Source organism: Poecile atricapillus, chromosome 3 (assembly GCF_030490865.1).
Source record: "Poecile atricapillus isolate bPoeAtr1 chromosome 3, bPoeAtr1.hap1, whole genome shotgun sequence".
Classification (NCBI taxonomy): domain Eukaryota; kingdom Metazoa; phylum Chordata; class Aves; order Passeriformes; family Paridae; genus Poecile; species Poecile atricapillus.
In genome coordinates, this window is record NC_081251.1 from 64,067,029 (window position 1) to 64,086,228 (window position 19,200).

The 19,200-nt window shown below is 42.8% G+C and overlaps 1 protein-coding gene across 2 annotated transcripts in view; it reads left to right on the forward strand.

Annotated features, from left to right (window-relative positions):
• Positions 1 to 309: 309 nt before the first annotated feature.
• NHSL1 (NHS like 1) overlaps positions 310 to 19,200 on the forward strand; it is a 177,835-nt gene continuing 158,944 nt past the window's right edge. The window contains exon 1 of one of the 2 annotated variants that reach the window (XM_058836377.1): positions 310 to 756. In XM_058836377.1, the coding sequence (XP_058692360.1) occupies positions 399 to 756 (358 nt within the window). In that variant the 5' untranslated portion in view covers positions 310 to 398. The remainder of the gene's footprint in view (positions 757 to 19,200) is intronic. The other variant, XM_058836378.1, reaches the window with a different exon arrangement.

Consider the following 19,200-nt stretch of genomic DNA (forward strand, 5'->3'; position numbering starts at 1 on the left):
CTCTTTCCTGTCTCCCGGCCGGCCCGGGCTCTCACCGCGCCCGCCGTGCGGCGGTGCTGCGCCCCGCTCCGCTCCCCCTCCTCTCTCCTCCCATCCCATCCCCTCCCTCCTCCCGGGGCCGCTCCCGCCTCCGGGGGCCACTCCCGCACATGGGCGCCGCGCGGGGCTCCCCCTGCGCCGAGGCGCGGCTCCCCCCCAGCCCCGCAGCCTAGCCTAGCCCGGCCGCCCCGATTCATTTGTTGTTGTGCTGTTCTCTCTCTCCCTCTCCCTCTCCTCTCTCTGAACTTTTGTCACGGCGGCCGCTGCGCGGATGAAGACTTTTGGCTCCGGGGACGCCTAGCTCTCCCCGCCACCCCTGCCGCTGCCGTGCCCCGCGCTGCCCCCCGTCCCCGGCCGCGATGCCGTTCCCCCTGCGGACCCTGGAGCCGCTGAAGCTGTGCAGGTTGGAGGAGGCCGGCGGGGATGGCGCGGAGCGGGGCGGCCCGGCGCCGGGGGACCACGCCGGGGCGGCGGAGGGGGGCGGCGGGCGCCGCCGAGGCACGGTGCCGCTCTTCGGGACTCTGGAGCAGGTCAGCTCGTACGCGCTGGTGTCGCTGCTGATGCAGCTCTCCGACCTCTCCCGCTGCGCCGGCGACATCTTCGGCGGGATCCTCAGCGAGGCGGACTCCTTGTGCCACCGCAACGCCCGGCTCCAGCGCCGCCTCGGCGCCCTGGAGGAGCTCCTCGCCCGCCTGGACCACCGCAAAGTCAAGATCCGTGAGTACCACCCTCGCCCGCCGCTGCCAGCTCGCCCGGGACGGCGGCGGGGCGGCTCGGGGAGCGGGAGGAGCGGCGGTAGGGCGGCCGCCCGGTGGCGGGGCTGTTGGCGTGGCGGGCTGGGCTCCAGTTTGTGATTTATTTAAAACTAGAAAGGAAGGAGGGAAACTTAAGCATCCCCGTCTCTCTTTTCCCGTGATCAGGGGCGGCGGCCGCCCCCGGTCCCGCCGCGGCTCCTCCCGGGCCCCGGCGCTGCCCGTCCCCCTCCGGGACACCCCGGGCCCGGGCTCCGTGCCGGTGACTCCGGCCCTGGATGTCGCCGTCCCGTGCGGGAGGGGCGGTGTCAGCGTGCGGGACTGGGGGCTGCGGGTGTTCCCCGGTGCTCCTGCGCGGCGGAGCCCTCGCTCGGCGGGGAGAACGCGTCCGCAGGGCGGGCAGCGGGCTGGCCGGGGGCGGCGGACCGCCAGCACCGGGAGCTGAGAGCGCTGTGATCCCGGGGGAGTTTGTTTGCGTGTTTATGCCGGGTTTGCGCTAGACTTGGGATCAGCCGAGCTTCTGACAGTTCAGCCCACATGCCTGATTAGTTCTTTTGTATGTGCATGGGAAGACCTCAGTAAACAGAAACCTGGATGTATTTTGCAGCTGGCTTTGTGTCTCTCGGTCCTCTCGAGCTTCTGTTCTTTGTGCAGAGCTGATCTCAAACTTGAAATTTCAACTTCATACAGAGCCCAGGCAGCAAGATGCAGATTTGGCCTCAGATTCCTAAGTAGTGGCAGCATGGGGAGGCTGTTCTTAGGTTTCTTTCAGAGCCTGTTAAGTGGCCCTTAGAAGTGACTACTTGTACACCTACACAGAGCTATAGGAAAAGATGCATTTTATTTTGTTTTTCCTGAACTTGGTCCAACTTTGGAGAAAAGATCCAGTAAAAATTGTATCTGGTACATGAAGTTTTGTTTATGCGGGACCAAGCTCCCACAGACAATGTGGGAGATGGCTTGCAACATCAGCTTAGCTTTCTCAATGTGCTGGAAACATTCAGGAACCCAAAGAATTGTGTTGCAACTTTTGTGGCAGCTGTATAAGGTGTAAACCGAGCCTAAGCAGAATTGCTGCTCAGAGACCACTGACAGTTTTCTTTTGAATGGAAGTAGAAAGCTTGCTTTCTATATTACGTACTTATGAGCAAAATTGATAAGGAAGGCCTTTCAGAAATAAGATTTAAAGGGTATGAACCCTGTATGGATAACTTACCTGTTTCATTCCAGAATTATTCCTTATGGTATACTTGAGTATGTGATTTCTCTGAAGGAGGACACCTTTATCATCCTTACCAAGCCTTGTGGTTTTAAAGTGTGAGGCTAAAGTTTTGTGCTAACCAGTTTTACTTTATTGATGCTTTGTGATAAATGATAAACTGAAGGACCATTTCTTCCTCACCAAGACAAGTATAACCTTTTATGCCAGTATAGTTATATTAATTTGGTGTGGCATGGTGCTGTCACACTTGAAATGCATGTGTGTTATTACTGGGGATACTTGTAGTATAGTGGTACATTAAACTGATTGCCTGATAGGATGCAGTATTTATTAATCTCTGTTTAAATAGGACTCTAATGATTATCATACACTGATGCAATGTATATAAAGGCAATGCCGAAATAAGGCTACTGCTGCACTGTGCAAACCCTGAAATTCTATGCGTCAGACTCTTAGTGATTGTATTCTTTCTTAGTCATCCTTTTGCACAAATTATATATTCATGAATTTTTGTTGTTGTTATAACTCAGTTCTTTGGCCTAAGCCTGTTATTGCTTTTAATTTGATGGTCTTTGCTCTTGTCACAATGATGTCCAAAACTGGATGCAATTCTTTTGTTTGGCTTTCTCTGTTTGGCTTTAAATTCTTTGTGAAGTGGCATCTCTGCTGTTCAGTTTTGGTACTTGAAATCTCATTGTTGCTGCTGCTATATTCACATTTCAAAGATCTCATCCATTTAAGTCTACAAGAATTAATAATTATTTGATTCTGATTTGTTGTTGTTTTTTTGGGTTTTTTTGTTGTTGTTGTTTGTTGGTTTGTGTACTTTGTTTTGTTTCTAAAGGAAGGTTATTTTATTTATCTATTCAGTCACTAGGAATTGATGTGTAGTCTGTGTAAATGTGTAGAATATTGTCATGAAGTTGCACATGAAGCCATGACAATACTTACAGTCTTTCTAGATACTGCAGTCTGGTCAAGGCGATCAGGAAGGATGCTCAGTGGCACTCAGAGTCACAAACATCTCTGTAATACAAGCTGTCAAGGCTTGTCTGCAAATTTAACCCTGTTCCTGACATTAAAGGGAAGTATATGCAAAACAAAGAGAGTGGTTTAATAGTGCTGTCTTTATTTGGGAACATCAGCAAGGGGGATTCTTCCTTTCAAATATTGAAGCCTCATGGAGTAAGCTGTTTGCTGGTGCAGGACTGTAAGAACAACAAGGATTGTATAATTGTTTTCCCATTGACTAGATTTTTACTAATCATAAACCCTTTCTTGTGAGGCAGATGTTGTAAACTGTTGCACCTTTTGTGCTGCACAAGTACACACACGGGTTCAGCATGACATTGTGTCAGATGACTTAAGTAATTTGCTCTTGCATTCAGGCTGAGGGGATAGGACATTGTACACCTGCTTTTCAAACCACAGGTAATTTCTACTTGAATAAATGGCTTTTGTTCTCTTTATGGGGCCCAGGCAATAATTTCCTCTTGCAACTGAAGGTCTCAGAACAACTTTTGAGATCCCGGTGTGATGTTGTATGGGAAAGATCAGGACAGGACTAGAAAACTTAACTTAAAATCTGTGTTACAGCTGATTTTTGGGAAGTAGCTGCAGACTGGCAGCTGGTAGAAGATATGCTGTGTGTCTGTGGTGTTTGGAAAAGTACATACTCTGAAATTGTGTTTTTTTGATTTTTATTTCTGCACTATCATGATTTTTGCAATATCATAATTTTGTTTCAAAGTAAAGTTTACATGCAGTACCCTTCAGATAACAGGGGTCCATCAGTGTTTGTTCTTCGCTGAGCATGGGCAGGGGTGTGAGGGAGGGAAAGCAGGCAGAACAAAGCTCTTTGTCTCGTTAGTCACTCTCTGCAGTCATTGATTGTGCTTGCTGGTCTGTCTGTGCAGTGTCCTTGTAGGGATCCTATGTAGGATCCCTACGCTCCTAGATCTAGATATTAGACTATGAATAGGTAAAAGTGTCTCAGATGATCTCTGATATTACATACTCCCCAGTATTCTGTAGTGAATCATTAGTTCAAGAACATCCATTTGCTGCTCCACATGGGAGAGAGCTTTCCCATGTGGCAAACTGGTTATGGATGTGCTGTAGTGCAGTAGGTGCTATGTCTTAGCAACCCTTACTAGGGGTAAACTTCCCCATCTCTGGAATTCTGCCATGCCCTTCAGCTGGGAGACCTCCTGTCTGAGGGTTTTGTACTGGTGTGCCACACGTGTTTGGAGAGTTTAATTTCATGTCTGCTTCAAGACTTTGACGGTAGCTTTCAGATGTATGCAGTCTTGGCAATGGCTGAGTTTTCAGGGGTTCGCTAGAATGACTGTGCTTTCTCTGGTTTGGTTTAGCTCGCTTTAACTTTTTGTTTAGAGTGGTAGAGAAGTTTCTTGTTATATCCCCCAGCCGAGAAACTTGTGCTTGACTCAATTTCAATACAAGGCTATTTTTAAGGCCAATTAGTAAAATGCTTTCCTGACATGTATTTGAGCTTTGCATAATGAGCAGGGTGTTGTGCCCCAAGAAGGGACATCAAAATATGATGAGACATGGCCCTATGGGCTGATGACTGGTTTATAACTCATGGTGATGGGAGGCACTAATGGCTCAAGCTGGTTTATAAAATTTAGGTGTAGTATGCAGTACTTGTGACCTTAGTTGAGCTGCACTAGCCATGTCTAGAGAATTAATTAGATTCAGTACTTTTTTAACAGTCTTTCATCAGGATTTCATTAAGCTTATGTGTGTGTTGCTGTTTTGCATGATGTTTTGTCATATGTTTCCAGCATCCAGCTGCCATAATGTGTTTTACACCACGGGACTTGCCTAACAGCTTTTTGTTTTCTACCAGTGTGCATCTGTAGCTGTGACCTAGCATCAGGTGATGCAGTTTTTCCATCACTTTTGGCCCTTAAACATCAGGGTGGGTGAGGACAAGTTCCTCTTTGAAGTGATCAGAGCTCGTTAAAAGGCATATGATGGCTGTAGAGAAATCTTGCATGAATTACAAGGCCAGCTCTTGGGAAATGCTGTGGGGCCTTAAACAGTCATTGTTTTTGTAGGGCATGAAGAAGGACATTTTTTCCATTAATATTTGTCTTCTGCCATCTGCTGTTATTCATGCAAAAAATGTTATTGCTGTTCTTTTCTGTAAATCCCAATGGTTTGACAGACTGGAAGGCTATCCCTTCCATCTTCTCTGCTATTTATTTTAAGTTCTTTCTGAAGAGGTGATTTGAGAGAGATGCTGGGAGATTAACCTAATGACGACTTCTGGTTCAGTGTCTCCACTAGCAGGATGGGGTTTGGCCAGTTGCACCTCCCGTTTTAACAAGAACAAACTGATTCTGTGGGAGGGAGGAAATGCTACCTCCTAATTAGTGTTGCTTAAAATCCTTCAGTGTTTGATTTTAAAGGCACAGCATAATAATTTGATTTTGATGCACAATGCCTATACATATGTGTGTTTTTATTTTTTTCCCCCCCTCTGAGTTTAGGCACATTAATGCAAGAGAGCTGGGGGTGTGGGGAGTATGGCTTTCTATTTGTCTGCGTGATGGAAGGACAATCCAGTTTATACTTCATCTCCTGCTATTTTGTTTAGTAAGTATTTTCCACTCTTTGTGTGCAAGGCAGTACTGGAGCACACTTCCTGCTCTAGCTGAACAGGAAGCTTTATTCAGCTTATTCCTAGGGAAACCCCTCCTCCATCCCAAGCCACCAAAAGTGAGCATTATTTGAGACAGTATCAGCAGTAGGCAGGAGATGAAGGGGCTGGCTGGCTTTCTATAGTTTCTGGTGTAAGGACAGAGAATACCAGATATTCATCATCTTGCAGCAAGAAGAAGAAACCTTCTTTAGAAAAGGGTTTAGGGATAAAAAAAGTCAAACAACACACACCCCCACAAAAGAAGGCAAAACACACCACAACCAAAATCCCCAAACTAACCACCAAAACCACAGTGTGCTCATGAGAAAGGTTTGGTGAGAAAAGACAGGCTTTTAGGTGAAGAACTCTGTTTTAGCACTATGTGGGAACTACAGTTCATCCATGATTACAGATGCTTGAGGTGACTGCACTGTGATACTTCTCTCTGTTGCTGTGCAATACGAAGATTCAACAGCAAAGTTCAACCATGTTAAACAGTTAATTCCTAAGTTCCCCCTGGGAAAGAAAATAAGAATTTTTCTCTTTAACCCTGTTGTAATTATTCAGTTTGCTGCTCAGAAGCAATATAACTCTTGTTTTATTTAGCTAGTGCAAGACTAATTATCTGTGGAAATTCAACCTGATCCAAAGGAGATTTCGTTTGAAATAAGCAGGAAGAAAGTCTGAGTTAGAAAAAGATTTCCCATGGGGATGGTGGGCCAAGTCGTTGTCCTGCTGAGTGGCAAAGCTCCAGCTGAATTCAGTTTGATGAGGGTTTGGCTTGCTGTTCTGAAAACGGTTGACACTCTTTGGCTGAAATGTAGAGCTGCTTTGTACATTGCTCGGAACCTATTATACACCACCTACGAACATTTATTTCCGTAGAACTTATGACTGGCTTGATCCTTCAGGAAAACAGTTTTTTAGAGAGGTAGTTAATGAATTAAACATACTTGTATTTAGTTGTTTTCAATTAGGATCTATTTTGAAGGTTGCTAGATATTTTAGGATGCACTGAAATGTCCTCAGAAGTTTCTCTTCCTATTAGTATTGGCACAGTCTCATAGTGGTTGAGCGCAAGCTAGTAATCTAGGTCTTGCTGGCTTCACTCTAAACTAAGATGAGTCTCCTGCAGAAGAATAATTTTTTGGATGAGCCTATTAACAAACATAAAACAGCATGGTGGAAAGCCACTGAAATTCTTAAACCCTCTGTCCTGGAATTTAAAGCAGCCTCTAATCAACAGAAAGTGGGATCAGGCTTTCAAGGGGGGTTGGGAGCAGCTTATCCCACACATGTTTAGTGTGTCCTGCATCTTCCACTGAAGTGTTTGGTGCTGGCTGCCCTCAGCCATGCGGTACTTAATTTATTGTTGCCCAGGCCAGATTCTCTGTGGTAATTCCTGGCCTTTTCCTGTGTTTCTGGGTGAAGGAGCAACAATTTCCCTTTCCACATCTTCCTTTTTTTTGCCTGCATGCTCAAATAAATGATAAAATAAATGATGGCATGTTCTTTGCTTCCTGTTATCCAGAGCACTTGTGCAGCAGAAACAGAAAGGGGGATTGGGAAATAGAAGGAATTAAAAGACACACATTGAAAGCTTGGCAATTATGCAAAGCCCCAGTTTCTTTTGTAGTCCTAAACTAGCTATCAGCAGGCGAGATCAAAGCTGTCCACCCTAACAGTTAACAAGATCAATTAAACATGCTAATTAAATGTTGTTCTTGGCTGTAGGTTGGATAGGAAACCTGCTGGTTGGATGGCAGTCTCCAGAAAGCCTGGATGTCATGCCACTTAAGAGACTAGAAAAAAATAGTTTGCTACCTGTGGGTTTAGCACAGATTAATGTGGGTGGACTTTGCAAGATGTTTGTACTCATATCCTACCATATTTTAGTTGGGCAGGGCTGCTTCTGGCTTCAGGCTGTCATGGGTTTTTTCTCTTTGTCATTTGTAAATTACGGTGGTTTAAATTAAGTTGTTTTTATTTATTTATTTATTGGCCTCTTGTCCTTTAATCAGCTTTGTGCATATGAGATTTCATTGCCCTTAGAGAACTAGGAGTAGTTAGAATATAAATGTTTAAGGTCCAATGAATGTGATTGAGCTTAGGGCACTATGCAGTCTGGAGGCAGGGTAGTTACTCCTGCAGAGAACCAAGTAATTGCTTTGCTATCACTCTTCTCAGTAGTTACCCTGCTGAAGCCACTAGACTACACAGTTTTTAGGTTAAGACCTGATTAATTTTTTTTATTTACTTCCTCTTATTTTCTCCATTTTCTTTAGTAGTTTAGACTCCTCACTCACCTCAGGTGTGCTCTGAGCTGCCTCTCCCTGTTCTGAGGTGTGACAGTTTCAGTGTCTGCTCTGCACCTCACCACCCATGCCACTTGTTAAAACTCAGCATTTTGCCTTCCTCAAATACAACACCCTCTGGAAGCCTGATGGTTTGTTGGATTAGTGGGGAAGGAGGTGAGGAGACAGGAGGCAGAAGACAGGGAAGGGTAAAATTTGATTTAGCTTCTGGCTTTCTCCTCTCACCCCTCTATTTCATAACCCCTTGGTGTTAGCCCCAGTGTAAGGCCTTCCTGTCTGGGGTTGTGGCACAGTGGATAGCACCATAACAACTGAGTATGCCCCTTTCTTCATTTTTGTTGTTTCCTTTCAAACGTGTCCATTGCTTTGCTATAGGAGTACAAAGCAAGTGCAAAACCATTTACACTGTTACAGTGATGGAAGTGAGAATATCAAGGTATTACTTGAAATAAAAAAACCCTCAAAGGAGCTGACTTTAGTGTGTGTCTGTGGCTGAGTTCTTATAACTTTCAAACTTAGAGGACATTTTCACCTTCCAGTAAGTTTAATTTCCCTGATGTGAGCAGTGGCTCTTAATTTGAAATTTGACATCTTGATAACAATTAGATCTGTTAAGTTAGTTGATTGGACATTCCTTTGACTGTAATCAGGCTGTAGCCCAGCTAACCAAATTTTGATTAATCTAAGATTGTAATTTTTTAAATTAATTTAGCTCCTCCTTTTCAGAGATTAGGACTAAAACAGCTGCCTCCTGAAGTATATTGGAACTGTGGATGCTGTCTGAAGAACTGAGCCACTTCTTGAAAAAAAATGTGTTTTTTCTACTAGCACTAAATGCAAATGTTAATGATAATGGAAAAATGATAGTGATTTCAAGCATATTGAGTAATAATGACAATCGTGGGATTTTTTTCTTCCTGATTGAGCAACTAATTGGAAAATGAAAACAAGACACTTCTACAGTATGTTTTAAATGGTAATGTGTCGTACTTGAATGCTCTTCTTCTTGGTCCTCCCAAATTTATTTTTTTTTTAGTGTCAAAATTCTGGATCCAGAAGAGCTCTTTAAACTTTTAAGTGGTGGGATAAATATTGCCAGTCACTGGCTTATATACATTCTTTGTGTCTGGCTGTTACATTTGTAAAGTTTCTCAAAATCTTGGGTTTGAGTAAGAAAACAAGCCCAGTCTTTCTCCTTGCAAATGGGTATCTGTCTTTTGTTTTCTACTTTAGCAAGTTTTAACTTTTGGCAGCAGACAGGGTTTGCTTACAGGAAGCTCAGCAGGACCCATGAGTGCTTTGTGGGTTATCTCTAGTGGCACCTTTTGTTCCTGCTGTATGGAAGGGAAGAGCTCCCAAGCAAGTGGCTTTCCCTTCCTGTTCAGGATCTAGTTCATGGTGAGAAACTGCATCTGCCTGGAGCGACTGAGAAAGCAAGTGATGTTTGGCTAAGGCAGTATCACTAAAAGTTAAAAAGAAAATATCAAAATGTTGTTAGCCACATTGCCCTTAGAGGTGCTCACGACATTTTGAAGTAGAAAAAAGAACCCAAGTACCAGGAAATAAGAACACGTTCTTACAAAACTTTTCATTAACTGTGATAATTGATCTTCAATTTAGAAGAAAGATAGCTTGATTGGTAACACAGCAAAATCCATCACCCATTATTCTGGACAAGATGCAAATAAAATCCTTCCTATTCAAATTTTGATTTATTTTTCCTCTCTCCAATATATGTCTAAGACGCTGAAAAATATTCCTTTGTAGAAGTCCAAGAACCCAAGAATTTCTAAAAATGACCACTCTGTAAGATTGAATAATTGCATTATTGTTCATATGCACGTGAACATGTGATGTTCATGTGTACATGAACAATAATGCACATAAGTACATGGTTATAGCCTCCTTTACACTATTTTGATTTGCAGTGTTGGAAACATGGAGGCCTTCTTATGTGAACTCTAAGATTTTTAAATATGAGAAAGAAATAAATTTGTTCTAGATTTGTTATGAGGAAGAAGGAATGAAAATACAGTAATGTTCATAAATATGTATTGGTGTGTTGGTTTAGATACCAGTTGTCTAAAAAGTTGTTCGTTGAGCTAGTTCCTTGTTCTATTAAATAAATTGTTCTATTAAAATAAAGATAGGTAGTCACTATGTGGTTCCTCCTGCTAACTTTATTTTAATAATGTGCATGTGATAGAAGATCAAGTATTTTAAGGTATAAATATACTTACCATAAGCTCATTCTGCATGGCTGAATGCATGCCGTAGGGAATGGCTATGGTTGGAAACAGAAGGATGATAACGGGGTTAGAACTGAAAGGTTTTGTACCGGTTGCATTCGCGACCTCGTTGGAAGCCCAGATATGGGAAACTGGTATGGCAACTGATCTCGGTGGGGCCAACACCCTTCCTGCTATCTCTGGCTGCTGCCCTCGCAGCGGGGAGCATGTGCAGTCCTGTTGGGCAGGCTGGGGCAGCCTGAGTCCCGCAGGGAGCAGTCCCATGGAGGGGGGGCCCTGACCCCGCTGGGCTGCGGCTGGGCTCGGCCCCGCTTGTGCAACGCGAGCCAAAGTGGCTCTGCCTCTGCACTTCTGAAATCCCGGGTGGCGTCGCACGGGGTTTGCCTCGTCCTGGGGAGGCAGGCGTCATCATAACAAGGGTGGTTTCAATGTAAATACGTTATTGCAACTGATTTTAAAATTGCTGTTGCAGTTATAATTATACAATAATTATGAAATACGTAGAATTGCAATCTACAATCGTGATCTTTACCTTCAGGAAAGAGAGGGAAGTTGGAGAAAACGAGGTAAGTGTGAGTCAGTTCTCTTGCCTTACCTTGTCTTGATGGTCAGTGGAAGGCTGCCCTTCTCCAAATCTGTGTGGAGAGGAGGGAGGCTGTGCTTGCTTATCCTGAAGGAAGGTTAAACTGCAGCGTTGGCCTGTTGGCAATAGCAAATTTCCTTAAAACATTAGGAAGCACTTAGACGGCACAGCCACAATGCAGATTTAAGTGCGAGTTAGAAGGCTCTTTGCCCTGAGAGAGTCTAGTCATAACACATACGAGTGAATCCAGAAGATGGTAATTTAGTTAAGTGTGGCTTAAAAAGATCTGTTTTGAAGAACCCAAAGTTTCATAACAGTTACAGGCTTTTTTGAGGTCTAGAGGAAGAGCAGGTAATTAGAAATCCACAGAGTGTTTGCCTGAGGTGAAGAATACCACAAAAACAGAGCTCTTGGTGCTTTTTAGTTTGTCATGTTACAAAAGCCTCTGTTTGTCCATATCTGTTATAGAGACATTGTGTCTACTGGATGGTAATGAAGACTAAAACCATCTGCAGTGCTTATTATCTTGCCTGCTCCCACTCATTGCTGAGTTTGGCTTGAATTCTGTAATTTGTGATGTCCCCTCTGAAGAGTGTGGTATGTAACATGGGAGGGGAGTGCTCTTCAAGGCATGTTGTTTTGACCCTGTTGCTCAAACTGAGCATGTTTTCCTCTCCCACCCCTTTTCCCAATACATAAAATACAGTAGCTTTTTCTTTACATTTTTTCACTGTTAATAACCTTGCTGACAAATTGTGAAACTTGCTGCAGTCTGGAAATAGCTGCAGCTTGTAAAAGGTAGGATGAAGAGTGGGTAATTTAGCATTGTACACAGAGATAATGTGCTGCAGGTTAACGCATCAAATATTTAAATTATTTAAATGCATTGTGTAGTGCAACTGGTAGAAAAATGAATTGGGTCATGAAAGACAAAAGCTTGTCTTCATTTGAGCTCCTGTCAGCTTGGCATGTTTGTGCTCCACTGGTTTTAACACTAGTTATGTCTGTGCACATATGGTATTTTTGATTTACATTATTATTAGTGGCTTATAAAAATACACATTAAGTTAATCCCAAAGACAAATGAAAGCATGGGTACATCTCTAGTGGAACTTTGAATTTATTAGGGAGAACCCCAGAATATCTCAGCTTTTAACAGAAACAGCCAATTGGAAAAATGACTGACTGACAAGAGGCAGATAGCACCAAATAGCAAGTGTGGGTGCGAACTCAGTGTGTAAACACTGAAGTGAGCGGAGTCTTACTCGTTGTCAGCCTGAAAGTTCTGCATGGTCATGGTTAGCACAAGAGCACAGCCTCCACTCACAGGGTGTTATAAAAGATACTTTACCTGTGTACCACGTGTACCTTTTTCCCCCTGCCTTGGTGGATGTTGAAACTAGGACAGTGAGTTTGAATAGAATGAACCTTTTCAAGAAAAAGTTATTGAGGCTGCTTGAGTAGTCACCAAAGGTCCTGTCTTGAGAGCATTGCAGCAGAATGGGTAAACCTATAGTGTTCCCATGGGCCCACATGTTGAGCTTATCCAGATCCCTCTGGATGGTATCCTGTCCCTTGGGTGTGTCAACCACACCACTCAGCTTGGTATCATCTGCAAAGTTTCTGAGGGTGCGCTTGATCCCCTTATCTGTGTCACTGATGGCATTAAACAGAGCAGGTCCCAGTATGGACCCCTGAGGGGCCCTGCTTGTCACAGATCTCCATCTGCACATTGGGTTATTGGTCACCAGCTCCTGGCTGTGACCACTTAAGGCAAGCCCCTACTCAGGATAGCCTGAGTGGGAGCCAGGTGCTGAGGGCTGTATGCATTTGGGTTTTGAATCTCTCCAAGGATGCAGCAATCACAACCCTCATAGTAAAACTGTTTTCCCATGTGCTTAAATGGAGTTTTGTGTGTTACAGCTTGTTCTCATTGCCTCTTGTCAAAGCATTATAACCATGAGCAGGAATACACTCTCCTTACTGGAAGGCTGGCCAGGACAGGTACTAATGGGACCCAAGATGAACAGCTTGACCAGGAGAGCTGGGTTACTCTGTGGCCTTTGGTAAATGTCTGCCCTGGTTTTGGGGCCAGGACAGGGTAATTTTTAGATGGGAGGGTGTGTGGCCAGGACCCAGATGTTATTCTGTACCACCTCAGGCCATTGCTGCAGGCAGGGGAGAAAGAGACTTGCTCTTTCTCTCTCTCTCCCCTGGGGAGAAGGGTTTCTCCCAGTTAAAAAAAGATGGTAAGGGAAGCTGTCTGGTATTTGCTTATTGTCATGGGCTTTCTGTGTAAATAGTTTCTTTGTCATATACATTTTGTTATTAATATTGCTGCTGTTCTTTTTCCTATCTCATTGCTGTTTCCAGTAAACTGTTCTTATCTCCACCTGTGTCTCCAGTTGGAGTGAGGGGGGGGTGCGAGCAGTGGTGTGGTTTTAGCAGGAGTACTAAATTGGAAAATACCATTCCTAGACTGTGACTGTGTCTTAGCACATTTGTTTGAAAAAGGATGGGCAAGAGAAGGTGCTAGTTAATCAAGTTATAGAGCTGGGAGCCAAAAATCACATTCTAAAAATTAAAAATAATATTTTTTATTTTTACTTATTATTATTTACTTGAGGACTTCTGACCTTGCAGTGCTTCTTGGGAAGAGCTTTAATACTCTCCATAAATATACCTATTGTTTCTGTTGAAAGGCAAGGTAATGAACTTGATCTCAGAAAGATGGAAACTGTCTCCAGTGGAAAAAGTGGAAACTGTTTCCAGTGTCTCACCTTACAGATCCTGTTGGCAGTAATCTCTTGGGGAGTGAAAAGCATTCTCTGTTTGCAGGAGGAGTCCTGAACAACCCTTCCGCATGCTTAAGAATTTCAGCAGCGGCTTCTCTTTGAAATTCTGACAAAGATCCTTGGCTGGGTTTTTGGAAACTGTCTAGGATCTAGGTTACATTACTACAGTACCCTATTTTTTTGCTTGTTGATGGGAGCTTTATTAATGAGGATGGAAAACATACCATATAGTTCTGTTCCTCATCTTGCTTGGGGCAAGCAAGTGAACTCTGATGAGAATTACAGGAAACACCTTTTTGATCATCCACAGCAGCAGTTGATCAAATAAAGCAATTCCTCAGTACCCTGAGTTGCTGCTAATTAAACACATTTTCCTATCCTTCCCCTAAGTAAGCAACCCTTTACGTTGACTTTAATTGCCGGGACTTTGTGTGATGGTGCTTTAGAAGAAAGCTGTGATTTAAGGGCCAAATCAAAGCTATCGGGGAGAAATAGTTTTGTTTTAAAATGTTTTTGCTAGACTGCAGAATTATCATAACTTATAACTTACATGCATGGATGGCAAACTATCATTATACTTTTTTTTCCCAATGCAAGTTCATAAACTCTGGTTAAAATTGTCCAAATACTCATGGAGGAAGCCAAACTGGCATTCAATACAGCTATATTTAAAGCTCTTGGCAGGACTTTTCCCATATGAAAGATGTTATATGTAAGCTCTTGGAATAAAACTCCCAAGAAGTTTTGTGATGACAATTCTAAAGACTGCCAGATCATCTAAAATTAAGAGATTTTAAATACTGGATCAGAGTTCTGTGTCAGATTTTTCTTTTTTTACACTGTCTTTCTGTTGTCCATGTAAATTGATTTTTGTTACAGCACCTCTGGGAAATATCCACTGGATAAGCTTGTAATCTCAGGTATTTGGCACCTCTGTTGCTTTCTGCCATGGAATTCTGCAGAAAAGGGGTTCACTGAAAAGTCTGCTCTTTAGTATTTGTGTGTAATGAATGATTATTTTTTTTTCTCCCCATATTGTGCTTCTAAGGAGAATAGTTATAGCCTGTGGAATACATCCTGTTTTCTTGGCTGCAATGAAACCCTTGCTTCTTATTGGTAATACCTACTATTTTTCTTCTTTGTGAAGGCTGCCAACATCTGACCCAGGACTTCTTAAAGACAAAGGCTAATAGAGATGTGTTCCTTTTGTTTTGTACCAGAGAGGAAAAGGTTGGTGTTTTTTCAACCAGTTAGTTTTCCCCTGTGGTGCTTTCAATCAAACCTTGTGTGTCTCTCTCTCAAAGCAAAAAAACAAACACTCAAAACTAAGAAATCTAATCCCAATAGGCAATAAAGAAAAAAACAACAGAAAAGCCCCTACCAGGTGAAATTGATTTTGCCCGAAGTGTAAGAAAGCCAAAAAAGTAAGGGCCTTTTATCCTAAATGCACATATTCTAATTTTGTTTTTCTAATCTGTATCAGTAGTGCTGCAGATTAACTCCCAGTAATTTTTGATTTGTTTGTAATCCTCAATACACATTTTTATATAAATAGATCATGTAGCTGAAACTTTTTTTGCCTGTTTCTTGTTTGCATTTAAGGTCAAGAGAACACATGGGGTGAAAGTCTGGGTTGACTTACGATTTGCATTTTCCAACATCGGTTTTGACCTTGAGTTGCTAAGTATGAACTTGGAACAAAAGAGCTTTATAGAAGTGGTTGATGGATGGGTTGTAATATTGAAGCTTCCCTCCCCCATGCTCACATCCTCAGAGCTCAGTCCATCCTTACACTGAAGCGCTGCCTTCATAGGCAAGAGTCTACTGCTTCAGGAGATAAAAATGCTGAGGCTGGCACTTGGGGAGTCTGTTTGTAGTAGTGAAGATGTAGGAGAGAGAGAGAAATCAAAAGTGTGTAGGTAAGTTTCGGGGTTTTTTCCTATTTTTTCCTTTCAGTGGGAAGATGTCCCCCAGTGTTTCCTACTGAAGTAATGTTTTAGATAAGCATCTTGCCTGTCTATTGCATAGGAAATTCTCTTGTATTCCTTTTGTCTTCTCTCTGCAAACAGCTTGCTTTGTGTGGATTGTGGTACATTTTTCAAAAACTACTTTTTTATTTAAAAAATTTAAATTTTTTATTTAAAAAAATAAAACCCTTTTTGAGCCCTATCCCTCTCCAGTGTTCCATTTATTTCAGTACTTCTAGCTATCACAAGTTTGCTTTTTGTCAAATTTGCGGAGCAGCATCTTCACTGAAATGCTGTAAAAACAGGGAGAGGTTGTTTTGGAAGCAGAGGGAATTAGCAGCAGTGGAAGTAGCAACCTGAGTGGGGATACACACACACACACACACACATATATATGTACACATACATACAGGGACACTGGAGACCATATTTTGCAATACTGAGATCTGAAAACAGGGTTCCCCCTAACTAGGGATTGCCCTTGTGTTTTTAATCAAGCTTCATTAATATTCAGTACTGAGTGTGGGGTAAGGGAAGGACTCCTGCAGAGCTGTAGCCCTGCTGTGTTGGGCTGGCACTGTGGCTCCCAGCTGGGCTTCTGCCAGCAGCCTGCGGGGTCCTGAGATCAGAAAATGGGGGAATGTGGCTACCTGTGCTATCATAAACTAGCCTATGTTGGAAGGAACCTTTAAAGCTCATCTAGCTGCCTCCTTTGTGCTTAACTAATCTGTTTTGCCATGAATGTAAAAGGTAAGTTGGTTACAAGAACAGATGGCACAAATGGAAAGGGACAGACTGAAATGAAACAAAATTAGCAGGAGGCAGGCATCAGTCCTGTTGAACTAAGGAAGTTCTGTCTTCTGCAGTCATCTTGAAGTTAGACTCTTGTGTGTTGGCTTAGTGTTGCCAGTGGGGAGTTGGTTTGTTTCCGAAAGAAAAATAAACATAGAAAGGGAGAGGTGTGTCACTTATTTTGCTAGAGGGGACTTCTGGGAAAAAACAAAATTAATGTGAAAAATCAACAGATGTTAAAATGCTATGGATGAAATCCTATGGGTCCTACAGATGCTGAGAGTGCCTATAGTTGCCAGCATCCTTATGAGACCTCTAATCATTACGGCAGTCTTGTACTGTAACCTTGCAAGATCTCCTTTGGGATGATTGAGGCTTGCTTCAAGATCAGAGATTTTCCTTTGCAAGTCTTGTAGAGACAGATCTTGATTTTGGAAAGTGGAAGTACTGAATTTGTGGGTGCAGAATAATGGGCTGATGCACAAAGAAGTGAAAAACCTCTGTCTGGAAATACCACGGCCATCCTTAAATGGAAGAGCAACATCCCTTCCTTGGAGGCTGATGCTTCAAAGTGAACCACAAGGTAGATAGGGCCGTTGTGATGTGGCCATAGCTGTAGCTGAAGATGTTCTCACTCACAATTTTCAAAAGGACTTTGAGGATGGCAGAATTCCTGTTTTACAGTTAAACAAAGAAAACTCAAAGGTCATCTGCCACGTCCATACAAACTAATATACAAACTAATATCAGAGCCTGCATCTCAACACTGGTGAAACAGGAGATCCCAATGGATTAAGCTGCCTTCCAGTTCATAGGTTGCACAAGATCTGGCTGGAATTGGCTTGCCTTCTGTTGAACTGTACTTTGATCTGTTGGGCTTTGATGCATAGGGCACTGGTGGCCAAATCTACCCACCAGATCTGAGGAGGAAGGGAGTAGGAGTGCCTGGTATTTTGCAGACTTGGGATTATTGTGATGATTAAGATAACTTCAGTGGATAAAGGAAAATAATTACATTATTTCATGTAACATTCCATAGACCTTTAAATACAAGGCATTGATTTTTATTCCAACATTGTATGAAATTAGTGTTTCTATTATTTTGGTGCTGTGGGAAATCACCATAAAAGTACCTTCTCTAGTGATCAATATTGCAGTGGCCCAAAGATGTCTTGGATTTCCTGTTCATCTGCATGGCAGTGTGCATGCCCAGAGACATGCTTGCTCCTTCAAATCCAGTTTGCCTTCTTGTTACTCTGCTGGTTAATGCCTGGGATGGAATATTTCCTTCTGCTTTAACAGTCCTGAAAAGCCTTCCTCAAAATTCCCTGCTTTGATTAATTATACCAACCCCTTGAAAACAAATTGAAGAATGAATTTTCCACATAAATTGGTAAAGGATGGGAATGTACCTACTAAAATTACTTTGTGAGGTACATCTGAGGATTTCTGTGGAAAGGCTTAAATGCTTTTGACTTCGGTTAAGTAAATTTCACTGAAGATGTGTATGTGATATCCCTAGTGATTAATTGCTCTCAAATACTTATCCCAGCTGAGTTATGTAATATGAATCTCAGAAGGATTCCAAATAAAAAGTCTGTGAATGGTAGATGTAAATGTCTGCAGTGGCTTTTGAAATTTTAGATGTGAGAAGTGCTAATGGGAAAAATATTTTACATAGCTTCTGAGATAGGGTCTAGAATTTTTTAGGGCCTTGTGTTTAACTCCCACTGACCTAAAATTTTGAGGCTTTGCTATAAATTATTCCTTATGCTTCTGCCAGAACAATAGTTGAGTGTCTTCAAAGAAATTAGATTAAGGCTGGAAAGTGAAAAATACCAAATGGAAAGGTATGTACTTAATTCCAACTGCTGCCTGTGAAAATCTGCTATAATACACTTCAGATGGTATGATAGGGTTCCATTTCTGAGTACCTCAATAAGGATGTTTTTTTTGGCAGCAGGATGATTAACAATTTTTCTTTGCTACATGAAGTCCTAAATTTTTCAGAGTGGTTTTTGCTGGCAACTCAAAAATGGGAAATGGACAAACACTGAATATGTAGAACTTTTAAGTATATATACATACATATAAAATTGAATTTTATGGTTCACAATACCTGTATTAATACTTGAAGATCATGAGTTTTCTTTGCCAGGGTATAGCCTTTCTGAGGAGGTTGGAGGCAGGACAGGGATACCTCTTGTGCTGGAGTGCTAAGATCAGCATTGTCATGGGAGTCCTGCACCTGTTGCATGCAGGGGAATGGGGAAAACAAAGTTTCTCTAGTTAGGTGTAAGGGAAATATCATGCAACATCTGTTGTGGTAAAGGAAAGCATACTTGAACACATGAAAGTGTGAGATCTCCAATCCAGATAGGCAAACAGCCTGTGCTTATCTTGCCTGCGTTGTTCGCACTCACTGCTGCCTCAAAACCTGGTTTCAGCAATGAGGCTGCCGACCTGCCTGCCTTTTCACCTGTGATGTGCACTACCACAGGGGTACCACTGCCCCTGATGCTGGGCTTTGTCTAGCAGCCCTCAGTCAACTTTTTGAGTGGGATCACGCCAACTGTGCTTTCAGACCTGTGCACATGGCAGTGGTGGCTTTTAGGTCTTAATTTCCTGTGCCCGTCTGTGGCAGGAGACATTTGAACCCATCCATGCTGTGTCAGTGACAGATCACAGTGGTAGTTTACAGCACCTCCCTCGCTCTCCCCACAAGAAGTGGCTGTCCAGCCTTATCCAGAAGGCTATTGGTGCTACCACTCTCACTTTGGTTACAGATGGGTTTTTTTCTTGGCTGCTGGGAAGAT